General features: G+C 41.9%; 1 protein-coding gene across 5 annotated transcripts; it reads right to left on the reverse strand.

Annotated features, from left to right (window-relative positions):
• Positions 1–384: 384 nt before the first annotated feature.
• On the reverse strand, positions 385–13,311 carry TNNI2 (troponin I2, fast skeletal type). 5 transcript variants are annotated; one of them, XM_083164854.1, is made up of 6 exons: positions 13,222–13,311; positions 9,121–9,179; positions 7,024–7,152; positions 4,679–4,768; positions 2,619–2,795; positions 385–822 (listed from the first exon to the last, which is right to left on the reverse strand). In XM_083164854.1, exons 2-6 carry the CDS (start codon positions 9,157–9,159, stop codon positions 727–729), a joined length of 531 nt encoding a protein of 176 aa, XP_083020980.1. In that variant the 5' UTR covers positions 9,160–9,179; positions 13,222–13,311; the 3' UTR covers positions 385–726. The 5 variants fall into 5 exon arrangements, with proteins under 5 accessions (XP_083020980.1, XP_083020982.1, XP_083020981.1 ...); XM_083164856.1 differs by having other exon boundaries at positions 13,130–13,223; XM_083164855.1 differs by lacking the exon at positions 13,222–13,311 and adding an exon at positions 13,080–13,203.
• Between the last annotated feature and the right edge of the window lie 2,558 nt (positions 13,312–15,869).

Genomic DNA, 15,869 nt, shown 5'->3' on the forward strand with positions numbered 1-15,869 from the left:
AGGTTTTTGTACAGCTATTAATTTAATCACCAATTTCCCTGTGTGGTAAACATATGTTATAACACACTAACCTATAGATTGTGTGCAAAGTGATGGCATCTGGGGGGTTTCTCCATGCAATAAATGCAGAGTCTGCATTTTAAAGCAGATGTTGTGTTGTAGCCCCTGGAACCTGCCTCTGAGTTGTCTATTGTGAAGGGTTCCTGCTACTGATTGAATTGGACAGCGTGTTTATTTAGCTGCGGAGTAAACCCCGTTCCTAACTGAATATCCCACACATTTTGAATGGCTTATTTCATTTAGGGAAAAGGGTATTTTATAATAAATAGCTCACTGTCCATGGACTTGTGTGAGCGAAAGGACGAGGCAGCACTAATTACACAGTGTGGTATCACAAATCAGAAGTGCGTCACAAGCTTTATTTACACGGTTATGTTCTCACGTCCACATAACACAGCACCTGCAGAACCAGACTGTGGCCAAAACAGAGGGGAACCACAAAATCTGAGTCCCCCTCACCAGTCCAAAACATACTGTAAGACATTATTTTCTTGTGTTTAAAGTGAGGAGAGTACAGGGTGGAGGTAAGACTTCATTAACCCCTTGGCTGCTGAAGACATGTGTAAGCTGAGCAGCAGAGGGGTTAACCCTGGGAGTTGCCATGGGAAACGCTGTGACAAGGTAAAGAGGGTGTCTTTTGGAAGCTTAGTGGTCCAGGTAAGGGGCTTAAGCCTCAGACTCGAACATCTTCTTTCTGCCTTCCATGCCGGATTTCTCTTCAATATTCTTACGCCAGTCACCCACATCACGGAGATCCTTCTCCTAAAGTTTGGGAGACAAGTATAAATTAGTATAGTTCTCATCAACCACCACTTGGATCCACCAGGTGGATCCACACTGTGCATGCTCTACACATTTCTTCAGTATTACCTCTCTGGAGCTCGGTGTCCTATGTAGTAGCCCTGTACAATCACCAGGAAAATGGGGCAGGAACCACCAGGAAAATGGTGCAGTGGCCATTTTTTCCAGCGTTTTGTGCATGTGCGGTAGGGTAATCGCCAAGGAAACTGGCCTCCACGCTATGCATTGTAGACACTGGCACTAGAGTCTACTAGCACCGGTGCCCAGAAACTACGCTGCTGTCTATAGAGAGAGTAGTGTTGGCCGATTTCCTCTATTGTTATAAGTGTTTCATAATCTGTCTCATAATGATGGATACTTTATAAATGATAATATTCAATATAAAAATAATTCTCTATTAATATAGAAAAATATGTTTTCATTGTTCACTCCACAAGCAGTGTGTGTTGTTCTGGACCAGGGCATTCCATGACCAGTTTGCTATTAGGGAATGCTACAGTAATGGCTATATGCTCTCCTGACAATCTTATTGAACTATGATGCTCCTACATTCTTTAGGTATAACCTTGTGGCAATGTTATAATCAGTGGCGGCTCCAGAGGAGGGGCTACAGCGCAGTCCACAGTTCAAATAGGGGAGCCACACCAACTGCCAGTGAGTCAGTTTGGGATGACAGTTGGTGTGGCTCCTCTATTTGAACGTTGGACTGCTCTGCAGGCCCTCCTCTGGAACCGCCACTGGTTATTATAATCCATATAAAACACTTGAGAATCACTGAACTAGGCTAGTTGATGGGCTTTTACTGATACATCCTATTTGTCCATGGGCTTTTACTGATACATCCTATTTGTCCATTCTCTCTACGTGAAAAGATCAGCAGGGAGACTGATGAGTCCCCCCCACGGTGATACACTCCGTTGCCTATGCTTAAGTAGATGGGAACTATTTCCACTGACAAGATGAGGTGGCAATGTCACTAAGCGGCGTATACAATCTTTGTTGTTTTTCACCAGGTGAATAAACGGGCAAAGATTCGCCTTTCAGTATTCAATCACGGGCATTTTCGACCATTTTTTAGTACATTTTTGCCCATGCCATCGGCATAGGCAAAAATGGGTGAAAACAACCGCAAATTCACCAAAACCATGTGAATTCACGGCAAATTTCACTGACACACACACAGTTTACGCCAATGCTGGATTTTTTGCCCAGGTGCAAATCAGCACAGGGATTGAATAGGGCGAATCGAATTTGCCCCCAAAAATTCTGATTTTTTGCTAGGATTGAATGCCTGATCTGCTGCCAATGGGGATGCCAGAGAGTGTGTGTGTGTGTGGCCATTGGGGGGGGGGGGGGGGTTGGGATAATGGCACAATGAAGACATATAGCAATGTGAGTATAGGGGTTAATGTGGCAACAGAGGCCTAAGGGTACAGGGGAGTGAGGGTTTATGCCATTGTGTAATCCATTGCAACTAGGGATGGTGATTGGGAGGGAAACATTACAATACGAACATGTGGACACAAGGGTGGGGTATCAATTCTATAGTGAAGGGGGCCAGGATCAAACTTTGGCAGGTTGGCCCATAATTCTTATGGGAGCCCTTGCATAGGGGCTGCATACATCTATAGAACAGATTTTACCCTGGACTCAGTAAGTAAAAAATAAATGATTTGAGGTTACAGCCCTAGCATTGGTATTATGGAACACAGTGTTCAGTATGCGGGCTGCAGCTGTACTTCTAAATAAAGTCTCACCTTGTCAGTGTCCTCTTTCTTGACTTGCTTGAGGTTGGCACGGAGCTCCATGTTGACCTTGTGCTTGGAACCAAGCAAAGCGCGGAGCATGGCGTCAGCAGACATACGCACACGTCTGAGTGCTGGCCTCTTGAATTTACCTCTCAGGTCAAAGATTTTCTGGTTTAAGTCTTCCAGCTGCAAACAGAACAAACGTAGTGTCAAATACATTACAGAGAGCAGCGGTGAATTGTATATTGCCCTCCAAATATAAGGTTTTTTAAACCTCTCCTTTGTATCATATCAAATGCGGTTATTATTTGTATCTAGAACCGGTGTTTCATTACCGGATGTCAGCTGTCCACCCGCTTCCCCCCTCAGAGCAACCTTACATATGCGCGCACCCTCCACATCTTTCGGATGGCGACCATCGAATGATGTTGGTGTTCCCCCGCAGGCTGTGAATGGATGTTTATGTAAAACATCCATACGCAGCCAGTGAGAATGTACGCACCTTGCGAATGGTGGGCCGGCGTACCACCATACACAAGGCAGGATCTGGTTCACTCGCAAGGATGCCAATACGCATCCGATGGAATGAACCAGAATAACCCTCCTAGTGAGATTGTCAGTCAGGGCCAGTGTTCTCAGTGAAATCGATCTAAATTGATGTGGTTCAGTGGCTATATCTCACATTTACCAACAGCTAAAAATCAATATACAATTGTTTGTTAGTAAATGTGCATTATAGACTCTGAATACATCGTTTTAAAATCTACCTTTAGTAAATTGGCTGCATATAAAATTTTACAAATCCTCTTAAATTCTTCTTTCTTAGATTACTACTAGCCACAAATGGTGCAATCTCTATTCACTGTTTTTATTAACTTTGTGCATTTCTGCGCATGTGCAAACCCCAATTGCAAATGGCCTCAATGATATACAGTGTCGCCGGGCCGTTCAAAGAAAGGAGGAAGGAAAGGGGGCGGAGACGGCGCTGAGACAAGGGAACGCTCAGCATTTCTCTGCGTCCCCATGAAAACACTGGGCTTTCCCATGGGTACGTGGGCAGGCTAATGCCTGCCGGTGGTGGGCGGCTGACGTTACATGACGTCAGCCGCCTGCCCTATATTCATCCCAGGCGCCTGCATATATGTCAGTCTCTACTGACTTATATTTGCAAAGGCACGATAAATCATTCGATGATTGTTGACCATCGAATGATTTCTCCTGCTGCGGGCACATGTGAGGGGATGTGTCTTTGTAAAAGTAAATGTGGGGGGGGGATTCGACGGAAAAGTGGGGCGACGAAACGTGGACTTTGTAGCTTACCGAGTCAATTAGAATGACCCCCTTAATTATTTGTATAGGTAAGTGGGAACACAAACAGTATGAACACTGACACTACCAGTATCACATAGGTGTGTGATAATAATTCAACCAGTTAATGCACAGGCCCATGCACTGCAGTCTTACGGCCCCCACACACTAGTGCAATTTGCCCCTTTCACACGATTTCGAACCATCTGGTAGATAAATCGTGTGAAAAGTGTAAATTGTTTGTCTATTGCTTCTGATTAAATGCGTGGTGCAATACTTTGTCTACATGTACGGGGGCCCTTATAATCTGACACTGTGTCATGGACACAAAACCACTTGGACAAGTTCCTCAACGATCTTAGTGTTCGCCCGCTTTGCTGGGTAGCTCCGCCGCAAATGCCCCAGGACTTCAAATTCTGGAAATACTACATGCACCACTTATTATAGATGTATTTTATGGTGAAGTCTAATAGATCACCTTAAATCAGGGATGGGGAACCTTTGGCCCTCCAGCTGTTGTTGAACTACACATCCCAGCATGCCCTGATACAGCTTTGCTATTTGGCACATAATAAAATGGTTGCAGGGCATGCTGGGATGTGTAGTTCAACATGAGCTGGAGGGCCAAGGGTTCCTTCACCATCCCTGCCTTAGATAATTAGGACATGTGGATGAACATCCATTACCAAGAATGGTCCATGACATGTCCTATAGGTACTATCCCATGACTAAATGAATGAAGATTTGCCTGTCCTGCTCACCTCCTTGCTGCTCTTCGAGACTTTGACCTCCATGTCGTACCTTTCCTCATCCACTACATCAATCTTGGCGTGTAGTTTCTTGCACAATTCCTGGAAGGAAATAAGAGAGTAAACAGGGGAAAACAACCTACTGACTTGGTCCAGTGCAAAATAGTTCTACTGCATGATATATGAAATGTCTTATTATGTTATTAATCCACTAGGTTTAGTACATACTACATCTCATGTAAAACAATATTTCAAACCATAGTTACTGTAAATTATATCATATTTTTGCAACAGTCAAACTTATTAATGGAACCAAAATCTAATCTGATATCACTGTTTGAACCATTATAACTAAGACTATTATTCATACTTTGTATAAAAAATTGTGATGTCATATGTAACATTTTAGATGTTATAGCACTCATGCTTAATATTGTCTATCATTTTCGTTTTCAAAATTTAAAATTTTTCAAAATAGGCGATCGATACATAGTATGATATTGGGCATAAGCCCAGCAGGGTTTAAATACAATGAATAATATTGTCTATTATTTTATATAAATTGTCTTGTAGCCAATCCTGTTAGCGCACTTTTGTCAAATGACGATCGCCATTATTTACTTATTGTAAAGGAACATATCAATGATTTTCTTTTTATTAATTGGTTTTATCTGCTTAACTGGGACGTGGCTCCCAGATCTTCAGAAGCTGAGCATTGTACTACACTTTCCTGCTTTGCTGCCTCTTCCACAATGACATACTATGGCCCAGGGGCGTGAGTCGGCTCTTACCTCTGTGGAGAAGGGGGGCTGCTGCAATTTTTTGCAATGCAATTTTTATGGTCTGCTGCCACAGCAGCCAATAGAGGCATCCCAGAAGGAGGGAACACCTCTCACTGGGACTGCCTTGGGTGACTGGCAGGTCAGACTTCCAATAAGAAGCCACTGCCAGTCTCACAGACTGCATCTGGCTCTCTACACAGAGGTGGATGTTACCGGGGAGGCTGCAGCCCATAGGTAAAAACCTCCACTGGGCATGACTAGATATTTTTAGGCCCCATAAAAAAAAGAGATTGTAAGAGTCCTTATGTACCAATCAATGGTGATTAATGTATATGACACACGTAACTTAAACAGAGAAGATTGGCCCCACTCAGCTCTGAACCCCGTAGCAGCTGCACCTATGGTAGTTACGTCCTGGCTATGGTCCATAAAGCCTACAGTAAGTAGCCCACATGAGTACATTTTTGACTTGCAGGTACTTTTTTCCCTGAATATTGAGCATCCATTTAGCATGGTGGCTGCCATAGACCCTGAGCATGTGGCAAACACTGTTCAACCATTTATCGTGGTACTTGTGTATTATCACGGCGCCCACTACTCCATTTATTCAGGGCTATTCACGGTAGTGAAATTGCATCGCATCGCATGCCATATTGTATGGCATGCGATGCGATATTCCTATCTAATGTATTCACTGCTCTGTGTCAATGAATCCATTAAAAAGATAGGATGCAATAAACAAATCGCATCGCATTCCATTGTTGTATGGCATGCAATGAGATATTGGTTCTGATGGAACCTAGAATAATGCCATTTAATGGTAAAATTACATATAATGTCATTTATTTTGGCCCCCCACCCCGCTTCACTATTCACATCATCCCGAAGCATGGCGAGCGCAGTGATACACGTCCGACTGATCTTTTCATACCCCCACTATCCACGTCGGCGTGGAGTTGCGTTTATATAGTGTGGCGAGCGCAGCGAGCCACCGAGCCCGAAGCGTGGCGAGCGCAGAGAGCCCCGCGAGGGGCCACGTAATACATGTAACATAATACACGTCCCCTCGTGGGGCTCACCGCGCTTCAGGCTCGGTGGCTCGCCACACTATATAAAATAAACTCCACGCCGACGTGGATAGTGAGGGTATGAAAAGGTCGGTCGGACGCGTACCGCTGCCGCTCCCACGCTTCGGGATCATGTCGATACTGGGGGGGGGGGGGGATTAATAAATTACATTATATGTCATTTAATGCTATAGTACATTAAATGCCATTATAAGCGTCAAAATCGCATTGCATTGCATCGCGTGCCATACCATAACGGCATGCAATGCGATGTGATGCGATTTCACTACATTTGCGTGCGTAGTAAATTCGGGCGCCATGATAATACACAAGTACCTTTATCGTTTTACTTCCCTTCGAGGAAATTACAAGTAAAATGTAATCTATGGATATAACTGGAGGTTATTTAAAAAATTATGGAGAATAATATCACTGCGGTTGTGTACCATAACTCATAACTCAGCAGCCAGGAGTATTGTGTTTTATGGATTGCGTTGTAAAGTGGTACCTGTAGGTCCTGCAGGGAACTTGGCATACTCAGGGGAGGACAGTGTTCCGCAAGGTAGCTCTCCTTTTCAGCTGCGATATCTGCTTCTTCTTTCTCTAGAGCAGTTTTTGCGACCTGGAGCATCAAGCTCTGTACATAGAAGAAACTTAAAGTTAGCAGGTCTTCAGACATGAACAATGCTTTAGTCAGTTGTAAGTGAGGCTAGGTTATTTACATGTTTTAGGAGATTTGTGCTAAGTACAGTATATTTAGTTGCATCTGTCAAAGACATACATGATAAAGGAAATAAAAAATAAGTGGACAAATGAGCTGCTTAGTGCAACCCTGCACAATTACAGATTAATTCTAATGAGCGAATTCAAATACCTGTGGGTGAAAAGTGGGGCCATAGGTGGCTATTCAATTGTACTCCCATATTCACCCAACAGTCTTATTAATGGCCATTAATTCTGCTTGTTAACGCTCATTAACTGGTGTTAACACACAGAATACATGAATAAAAATAGAAGATTACTGTCATTATATTAAGTCTAGAAAATCGAAACTGTTTTAACATGAATTAGTATGGATTTAACCCTTTGAGTGCCAAGTGAATAGGTGTGAAAATTGCCAAGTAAACAGTTTGATTCATCATAATGACCTGTAATGTTTATCTTATACAGGAAATATAAAAAAAATTGACACAACATTTTTTATTTGAATTTATATAAGAAATGTGAGCGACGCTGGCATTTTAAGCAGATATTTTGCACATCTCTTACAAAAATGTTGGCACTCAAAGGGTTAAGTACCCCGAAAACATTATTCTTCTGAAACACAGAGTACTGCATACTTGGGGGTGTCCAATTACATGGGCTCATTTTTAATCCAATAAAAATGGTCCGATTGCGGGATTTTTGAACGTTAGTCAGTATCAGGCTATTCAATGATAGCCCATTTTTATCAGAAGAAAAATGTCCCATTTTTGGGACACATGGGATCCGGAATAAGTATCTGGACCCATGTGTTATCGCAGAACAAAACAGGGCCATTATCGCAGATTATGCTTTACATAATCCCCGATAACTGCCAGCATCGGAGGCTAATTGGATAGCCCCGGTGATTCCATTAAATGCGGTAAATTTACGCAGATAGTTGGATACCCCCTTAAAGTAACTACTAAGAATAATTATGAAGAGTTTAATTAAATTAACCTCTAGGGATTGTTCTTTTTTTAGTCTGTATTGCATTTTATTTATCATCTCAAAACTACAGTATACCAGATATAATAACAAATGAATATACCACCCAACATCACCCTAAATGCAGATGCAAACTCTACAAGGCCTGATGACTGCATCCTCAGAGAAGGCTTCCCTTTCCTATAGGTCTGTGTATTGGCGTGTGTTTGTGTATCAGCAATGGGCCTGAACAATTGCATCTGTGTTGGTTTTATACTGTAGGGACTGGCATAATAAAATTCACTCGCTTATTTTCAATAAACATGCCAAGTATGTGGACAGGGCATGTTTATAGAGCATATGTGAGTGTGTTTCATTATTCCATCTATAGTGTGAGCAAAGCTAAACCAGTATGTAGCACACCATTGAAGGGGTGTAATGGAAACCCCCACAGCTGGTCTATATTTCTGGGCTTGTGTATTTGGATGGGTGTGGTATATGGTTCCGACAGTCGGGATCCCAACAGTCATTAGCCCGACGTCGCGATCCCGACTGGCCGGACTCAGACAGTGGGGCAAGCGCAGCAAAGCACCTTGCGGGCTCGCTGCGCTCGCCATGCTGCGGGCACGTTGGCTCGCTACGCTCGCCACCTACTCTGTTCTCCCTCTATGGGGGTCGCGGACCCCCACGAGGGAGAATAGCCTGTGGCCGTCGGGACCCCGAGTGTCGGGGTTTTGACTGTCGGGATACCGACGTCAGGGTAATGACTGTTGGGATCCCAACATCGGGGTAATGACTGTCGGGATCCCGACGTCGGGGTAATGACTGTCGGGAAACTGGCCGGCACCCATTTGGATGATATTTTAGGAGAGCTATGAGGTGCTGTATCCTGACTGCTCTCTGGTTGCAAGGGACAAATGCCTTGCACTGTGCTTACCTTCAGGTGCGTTTTGCGGGTATTGGACACTTTCGACATCTTGGCGGTTTATGTGATACCTGCACAGAGAACACAAATAGAGAATGTTACTACTTGCTCATGTCTGTTCTCTGCGATACCAGACAGCTGAAGGCATGCTTCCAACCCACACTGTATAAAGACCGTCTACAAGTGCTTGGGAAAGAATCAGCCCGAACTGGGTGTCCTAATCCAAATCCTGTCTCCACTTGTCTTTCCAGATTCTTCCCATCCCCTAAATAGAGCCTAGCTTTGGAGGGGAGGGAGCGTGGGGGTCAAGTACTGACACCTGCCCCTTCTTTTAAGTCACCCGATCTCATGGACAGTATTGGAAACTTTGTAAGACTTTCCCAAAATATCTCGAGGAAGCATTGAGGCACGTCAGCTGTCTCTCTGGCTCCAACACACTGCTGCTCTGCAAATCTTCCCTGCCAACCCCCAGCCAATAAAGAGGGCACAGGTGAAAATACTGAGGATTATAAATTCCCACTGAGTACATGTCAGGACTAGACATATTTAAGATGGTCTTATTTTATCCCACAAATAAAGAACAGACTGTACTGTGGTAATATTCATTATTCACCCAGAGACACCAAAAACACAATGGGCCGGGTGATCTTTCTCTAGGCATGCATTCTGGAACATGTAGTTCCACTTCAGCTCTAAGAGCCACAGGTTGGCCAATCATAACATAAGGCATTTATTATTTCAGTAACAATGATACAAAAAAAAGTCTTCTTAAATGATATGGTGTGTTACTATTATCATCTACTGCTAGTGGTATGAAGTTAAAAGCAAAACAGAGACTGTTGTGCAAGTACCACTTAGGAATGTATTCAATACTTTCTGCACACTGTGACAGCTCGCAGTGTTGCCTGCTCACTGTCACAGCTCGCAGTGTCAGTATTCAACTGACCCCCTACACACGCTGTTTCCCCCACCCTAGGTTTTTGGAGCGGCGTATGCGGCCGCTAAAACAGCGAGACTTGTGGCTAAATGCAGCGGGCTCCCTGCAATAGCCGCAAGCCTCGCTGATTGGGGGAATCCCCCGGAACGTTGAATACCGTGAGCGGCTGGCGCGGGGGTTAAACGGCGAGGATCACTTGTTTTTGGCAATCCCCTCCGTTTAACCCCCTCGCTGGCCGCATTGAATACACCCCTTAATGTAATGACACTGGGCTTGCATCTACTTTTCATCAGAAGTATGCAATACACCCAACGCAGGCATCCTTTGGATTCCAAGCTGTCAATATAGAGTACACAATAAGCCCAAGAAAGGTCAGGAAATGCTAATAAATGCTATCAGGGTCACAGAAGGCACCAAATAACAGGAAAAATAATTTCCCAAAAATCAATAACAAATAAATTATAAAGGGGGGTAACCAAAACTTAGATACCTGACAAATAAACCATTAAAAACCTCCGAAGAAGGCTACAAGTAACCATTCACATTTAAATATAATAGCGAAACATACTCAATTTAGATGTGTAGAAGTCAAACGCTTGTGAATGTATGAATTTCAAAGAGATATAAACTTAAACCAATTATAGGAGACCACAATATATTTCCGACATGATTTATTATTTATTTATTTACAGCTTCTTATATAGCGCAGCAGATTCCGTTACAGCTTCTTATATAGCGCAGCAGATTCCGTTGCGCTTTACAATAGTAGACAGTGATAAAACAAACGGTAACAACAGACAGACTTGGATGTACTGTAGGAGAGCCCTGCTGCAAGTTTACAATCTATAGACATGATGATGTGAATGAACAATTTCCTAGGTATAATATATAACTTGAATAGTGAAAAACAAATTGTGTATTTAAGTTAGAATTTTTTGGGAAAGAAGAGAATGACGCTGCGCAGCACGCATGGACATGATTGGCCTTCAGTGTTTGAGGTGCAACCACACTAAAGGTGGCCATACACACGCAGATTTATCTTCAGATCTGGCTGGTTGGAACAAAACCATGGTTATGGATGAGAGCAAATGACAGTTGACCATTTGCTTGGAAATGCTGGAAAACTGCCAAAAACTGTCACTCATCCATAACCAGGTTTTTGTTGCAACCAGCCAGATCTGAAGATAAATCTTACTAGTGTATGGGCACCTTAAGGGTGCTATAAATTAAATAAGACTAATATACACATATAAGGCCATATTTACCAACGCTCAGAGAGATAGTACTAACCAATCAGCTTCTACCTTACAGTGTATAGGCTGTGTTGAAGAACTAACAGAATCTGATTGGTATTTTATCTCTCACAATTGTATCTCCCTCTCCAAGCTTTGATAAATACCTTCCATAGTAATAATAAACATGGGTACTTATGTAATATCTGGACTCCCGTTTTTCTTATGAGACCGCGTCCCCTCGCGGGGCTCGCTGCGCTCACCACGCTTTGGGCACGGTGGCTCGCAGCGCTCGCCACACTATATAAAATCAACTCCATATGTAGTTGGATAGTATGGGTCTGAAAAAATGGGGTGCATTTAACATGGGAGTCCAGATAATACATAAGTACCTAAACATGTAATGCAGCATCTTCTTCCTTTCACACTAAATAGAGAACATGTGTAGTTATGCATGCTATTTATATTAGATCCATATGGTAGCGACACAGTACAGTATATATATATATATATATATATATATAGATATAGATATAGATAGATATAGATAGATAGATATATATAGATAGAGAGATAGTCTGTGGGGGGAGGATCGACATCCAATATGCACAGCTGATCCAGTGCCTTCTAATAAGTGTTGTAGGTGTCCGTATAGATAGCGGCTCTCAGAGTCTTCATAGTGTAGAAAAGTTTTTTATCCAATAAAATGGTGCGTACAGACCAACGTTTCGGGATTAAGTGTGAACCTTCTGAATCTTGAAAAGAGGGGTATTGTTAACCCCGAAACGTTGGTCTGTACGCACCATTTTATTGGATAAAAAACCTTTTTCCACTATGAAGTCTCTGTATATATATATATATATATACACACACATATACACACACGTATATGTATATACATATATATATATATATATATATATATACATACACTGTAGTTAACAGTTTACTACTTAATGAACCTTTCGAGGCAGTTATAGTTAACAAGTGTCCATGGGTATCCACAGTATTCGAAGGCAGGGTCTGTAAAATCATCATTATCATAATAGTACAATAGTGCCATATATAATGTGAATAAAATAAAATATTAATTTAGCTAAAGTGACTAAATTACTTGTCCGTGCATCTTATTTATGTAAAACCTGTCCATTTCAAATGAGAATTATATAGGGCTCGTCTTTCATCGGGAAAAGGTAATCTTGTAACCCGGGTATATGTCTAATAATGCACGTATGGATTGCATGGTCTATATTGGGCATTTGCCTCTCCTGGTCTACAGTCTACGCACTGTACATACTTTGTCTATTAAAAGTTCTGTCATTGTCAGCTGTTTTGGGCCTTGCACCCTGCCTGTATTCCCCTGACATACTAATAATATACACATGGGGTTAGCCTATTAGTCTCTGTGGGATATTTTGCAGTTACGCAGGTCCCTGGTGCCTTATTGCCCTGGTCAGGCTTCCTCTTACCTGACCCTTGTGGATGGAGCCCTCTGAATGAAGAAGGGATTGAGCTGCCAGTAATGGGTAATGAGGGGGTTATTAATGTACTGGGGGGAGTCCTGGGCAGTTGCTGCTTAGCTTAGTAAGGGCATGCAAACCCCCACCAGCCAATCACATGGGGGGAGACACAAATACTCAGGCCCGCCTTCCGCTGGTCATCTTAAGACATCTTAACCCTATATCTGCTGCTGCAGCATCATCATCATCTCATTAACCATTAGCATTCTACTTCTAAATATATATATTATATATATATATACACATACACACACACAAAGCAGTTGTGACCCAACTTAGTACCTCTGATTCACCTAGCAGGTGTGGGGAAGCCCTCTTCTTATTTAACCCACCTGTCTCTGCATTCACCCAGCCACTGAAATAAGATACTGCTGTACACAGTCTATGACATTCCCTGTTATTTTATTACTGCTCATTCACACACCTCTGCCCCACAGTGTCCTCAAACATCTCGCTGTTTGCTCCCAGGGGACTTTTATTTAGTCAACACCAGTCTCTGTGAGTGCAACCCACTCGCTAATGCAGTGATGTGCTGCCCCCTGCTGGACACTCTACATAACGACAGCAGCTGCCTCTGGACGTCTCTTGCTTGCTGTATTTCTGCAGCTCTGCATCCTCCTGTACACTGATGGTTTGTTAATGAGATATAATATGCCATCTGTGTTTTCCCCATGTCTCTGTACGAGAGATGTTTAAAATACACTTAAGTACTTTCACTTTGTACAGTAACAGAGGTCCTTGTCACATTTGTGCTCCTAGTGGAAGTAAAATCTAGTCCAAAAACAATGCCTGTCACTGTAAGTGTTTAGATTACAATCAAATGTTAAATTGAAGTCATTTAAAGACTGATTTCCGTGCTTAAATCATCACGTCAGAAAGTAAATTCAGGGACTATTTGGTTTACCTAGCGGATGTACACACCGGGATAATATGTTTTGTGCTAGCGAATGAATATGTGGGTGGTAGCGTATGAATATCTCTGTGCTGTGTGTGTATTGATTTCCTCATTTCCTCATTTCCATTTTCCTGGTTGCACGAGGTGCTGAGTGCACGCGTCTTGTGGTGTCTCTCACAAACACTATTATACTGCATTAGGTGTTCTGCTCTATAATCCTCAGGCATTGCATTAATAGATAAATATACATGTACTACTGTATAGCCAGCTGTAATGTTCCAGCCAAGTCAGTGAAAGCCAGACGTCCTGCATACAGTGATGCCATTAATTACATACTGAGCATTAGACGTGAACATTAGCTCAGTGTGTGAGAAGAAATAAAAAATATTTAGTGAATTGATAAGAATAACATTAAAAAATAAATATATTAAACAATACTATGAAGTCATTGGCTCACAAGCACTGTGCAGAGTGCGCTGGTACTATATAACTACATTGTAATTATAGTAATATTAGAATATACATTTTATTAATTTACTTAACGGGGAAACTACACACTCCACACAGACATTGCATTGGTCTGGATCTGAATTTATCCATATGTATATTGTCTATATATTGTAATAAACATGTTGCGGTGTGTGGCAACACAAATCAGGTTTAATTGAATTAGCCGCGTGAGGGGTGATTTGGAGCACTGACCGCTCTGTGGATATGCCCTGCAGCGATGGCGATGCTAGATTGCGGCATTGCTAGTGCTGTGAGATGCGCTAAGCGATCTGTGCTTAGCATGTCTCTCAGCACAGAGACCGGCGCCACCCCATGTGATGCGGATTTACTCACACTCGTGATAAAGAGAGGGGTAGCAGGAACTGGTGTGTTTGTTTGTTTTTGGGGGACGGCATGTTTTTGTTGTATGTATGCCTTTATTTATTTAGGGTGCGGTGCTTCAATTTTAGCAGTTTATTTAATCTGTTTAATTTGGAAAATAATGCACTTTACATTACACCATTTATATTTACTTAGAACATTGAAGCATAACAAGGTTTATATTACAATAAGCCCAATGTATTACAGAATGAGTATACATTTCTCTGTGCCTTTGTTAAGATACTAAACTGACATTAAACCTTTGAGTGCCAATGCTGCTGCGAGCGATCCTCAAAATATCCACTAAAAATGCCAGATGGGCTCACAGCGACTATTATTTTAGTATAAATAAATACAGATACAGAAGTTTAGTTAAATATTGCACCCCCCCCCCCCCCCAAAAAAAAAAAAAAAAAAAAGAATAGTCGCTAGTCGCTCTGAGCGGCGCTGCCATTTTTAACAGATATTTTTAGGATCTCTAACAGCAACATTGGCACTCAAAGGGTTAAATAAAAGGTTTGCATGGCAATTTTATTTACTGTATTTATTTATTAACAGTGTCTTATATAGCGCACACATATTCCGCAGCGCTTTACAGAGTATAGTTGAACATTCACATCAGTCCCCAGTGGATCTTACAATCTATATTCCCTACCACATATAGACACACACAGACATTCTAGGGTTAGTATTTGTTGGAAGCCAATTGACCTACCAGTATATTTTTGGATTGTGGAAGGAAATCAGAGTACCCGGAGGAAACCCACGCAAACACTGGGAGAAAATACAAACTCTGCACAGTTAGGGCCCATGACCTTAGCGCTGTGTGTCAAAGGGTTAAGGAAGTCTGTCATTATAAAGAGGATATATAGGGTGTTCAGAAAGGCAATTTTTGTAGATAGAGCGCAGCTGTGTTCTGTATACAAATTAAAGGATACAATTTCCTTAATATATAGATTTATTAAAAAAAGACACATATAAAATATATATATATATATATATATATATATATATATATATATATATAATTATTTCATAGAGAAGTGCACTTCATAAGATTTACATGAATTACAAGAACATGGACATGACAATCACAGACAAAATATAACACATAAAAATGCTTGGCATATATATAATGGTAAAATTGCTATAATGGCTTAATTGATGGACTTAGACATATTCAGCATGGCAAGTTTTATAGTTACCAGTCCCGCTCCATATAAACTTCAGAGCTGTTTTGTGGTCTTTCAGTCAGCCTTTCAATAGGTGTTCATACCAGGAATCCACCCTCCTCAACCAGCAAGCTG

Source organism: Crinia signifera, chromosome 11 (assembly GCF_055691185.1).
Source record: "Crinia signifera chromosome 11, ASM5569118v1, whole genome shotgun sequence".
Classification (NCBI taxonomy): Eukaryota; Metazoa; Chordata; class Amphibia; order Anura; family Myobatrachidae; genus Crinia; species Crinia signifera.

Excerpts from the sequence above, each read along its gene's own strand:
- TNNI2 (XM_083164852.1), bottom strand. The coding sequence starts at position 7,194 with ATGTCTGAAGACCTGCTAACTTTAAGTTTCTTCTATGTACAGAGCTTG. Across the intron at positions 2,796-4,678 it reads TCTCGAAGAGCAGCAAGGAG|CTGGAAGACTTAAACCAGAA; the intron begins GTGAGCAGGACA and ends TTCTGTTTGCAG. Across the intron at positions 823-2,618 it reads AGAAAGAGGACACTGACAAG|GAGAAGGATCTCCGTGATGT; the intron begins GTGAGACTTTAT and ends CCCAAACTTTAG.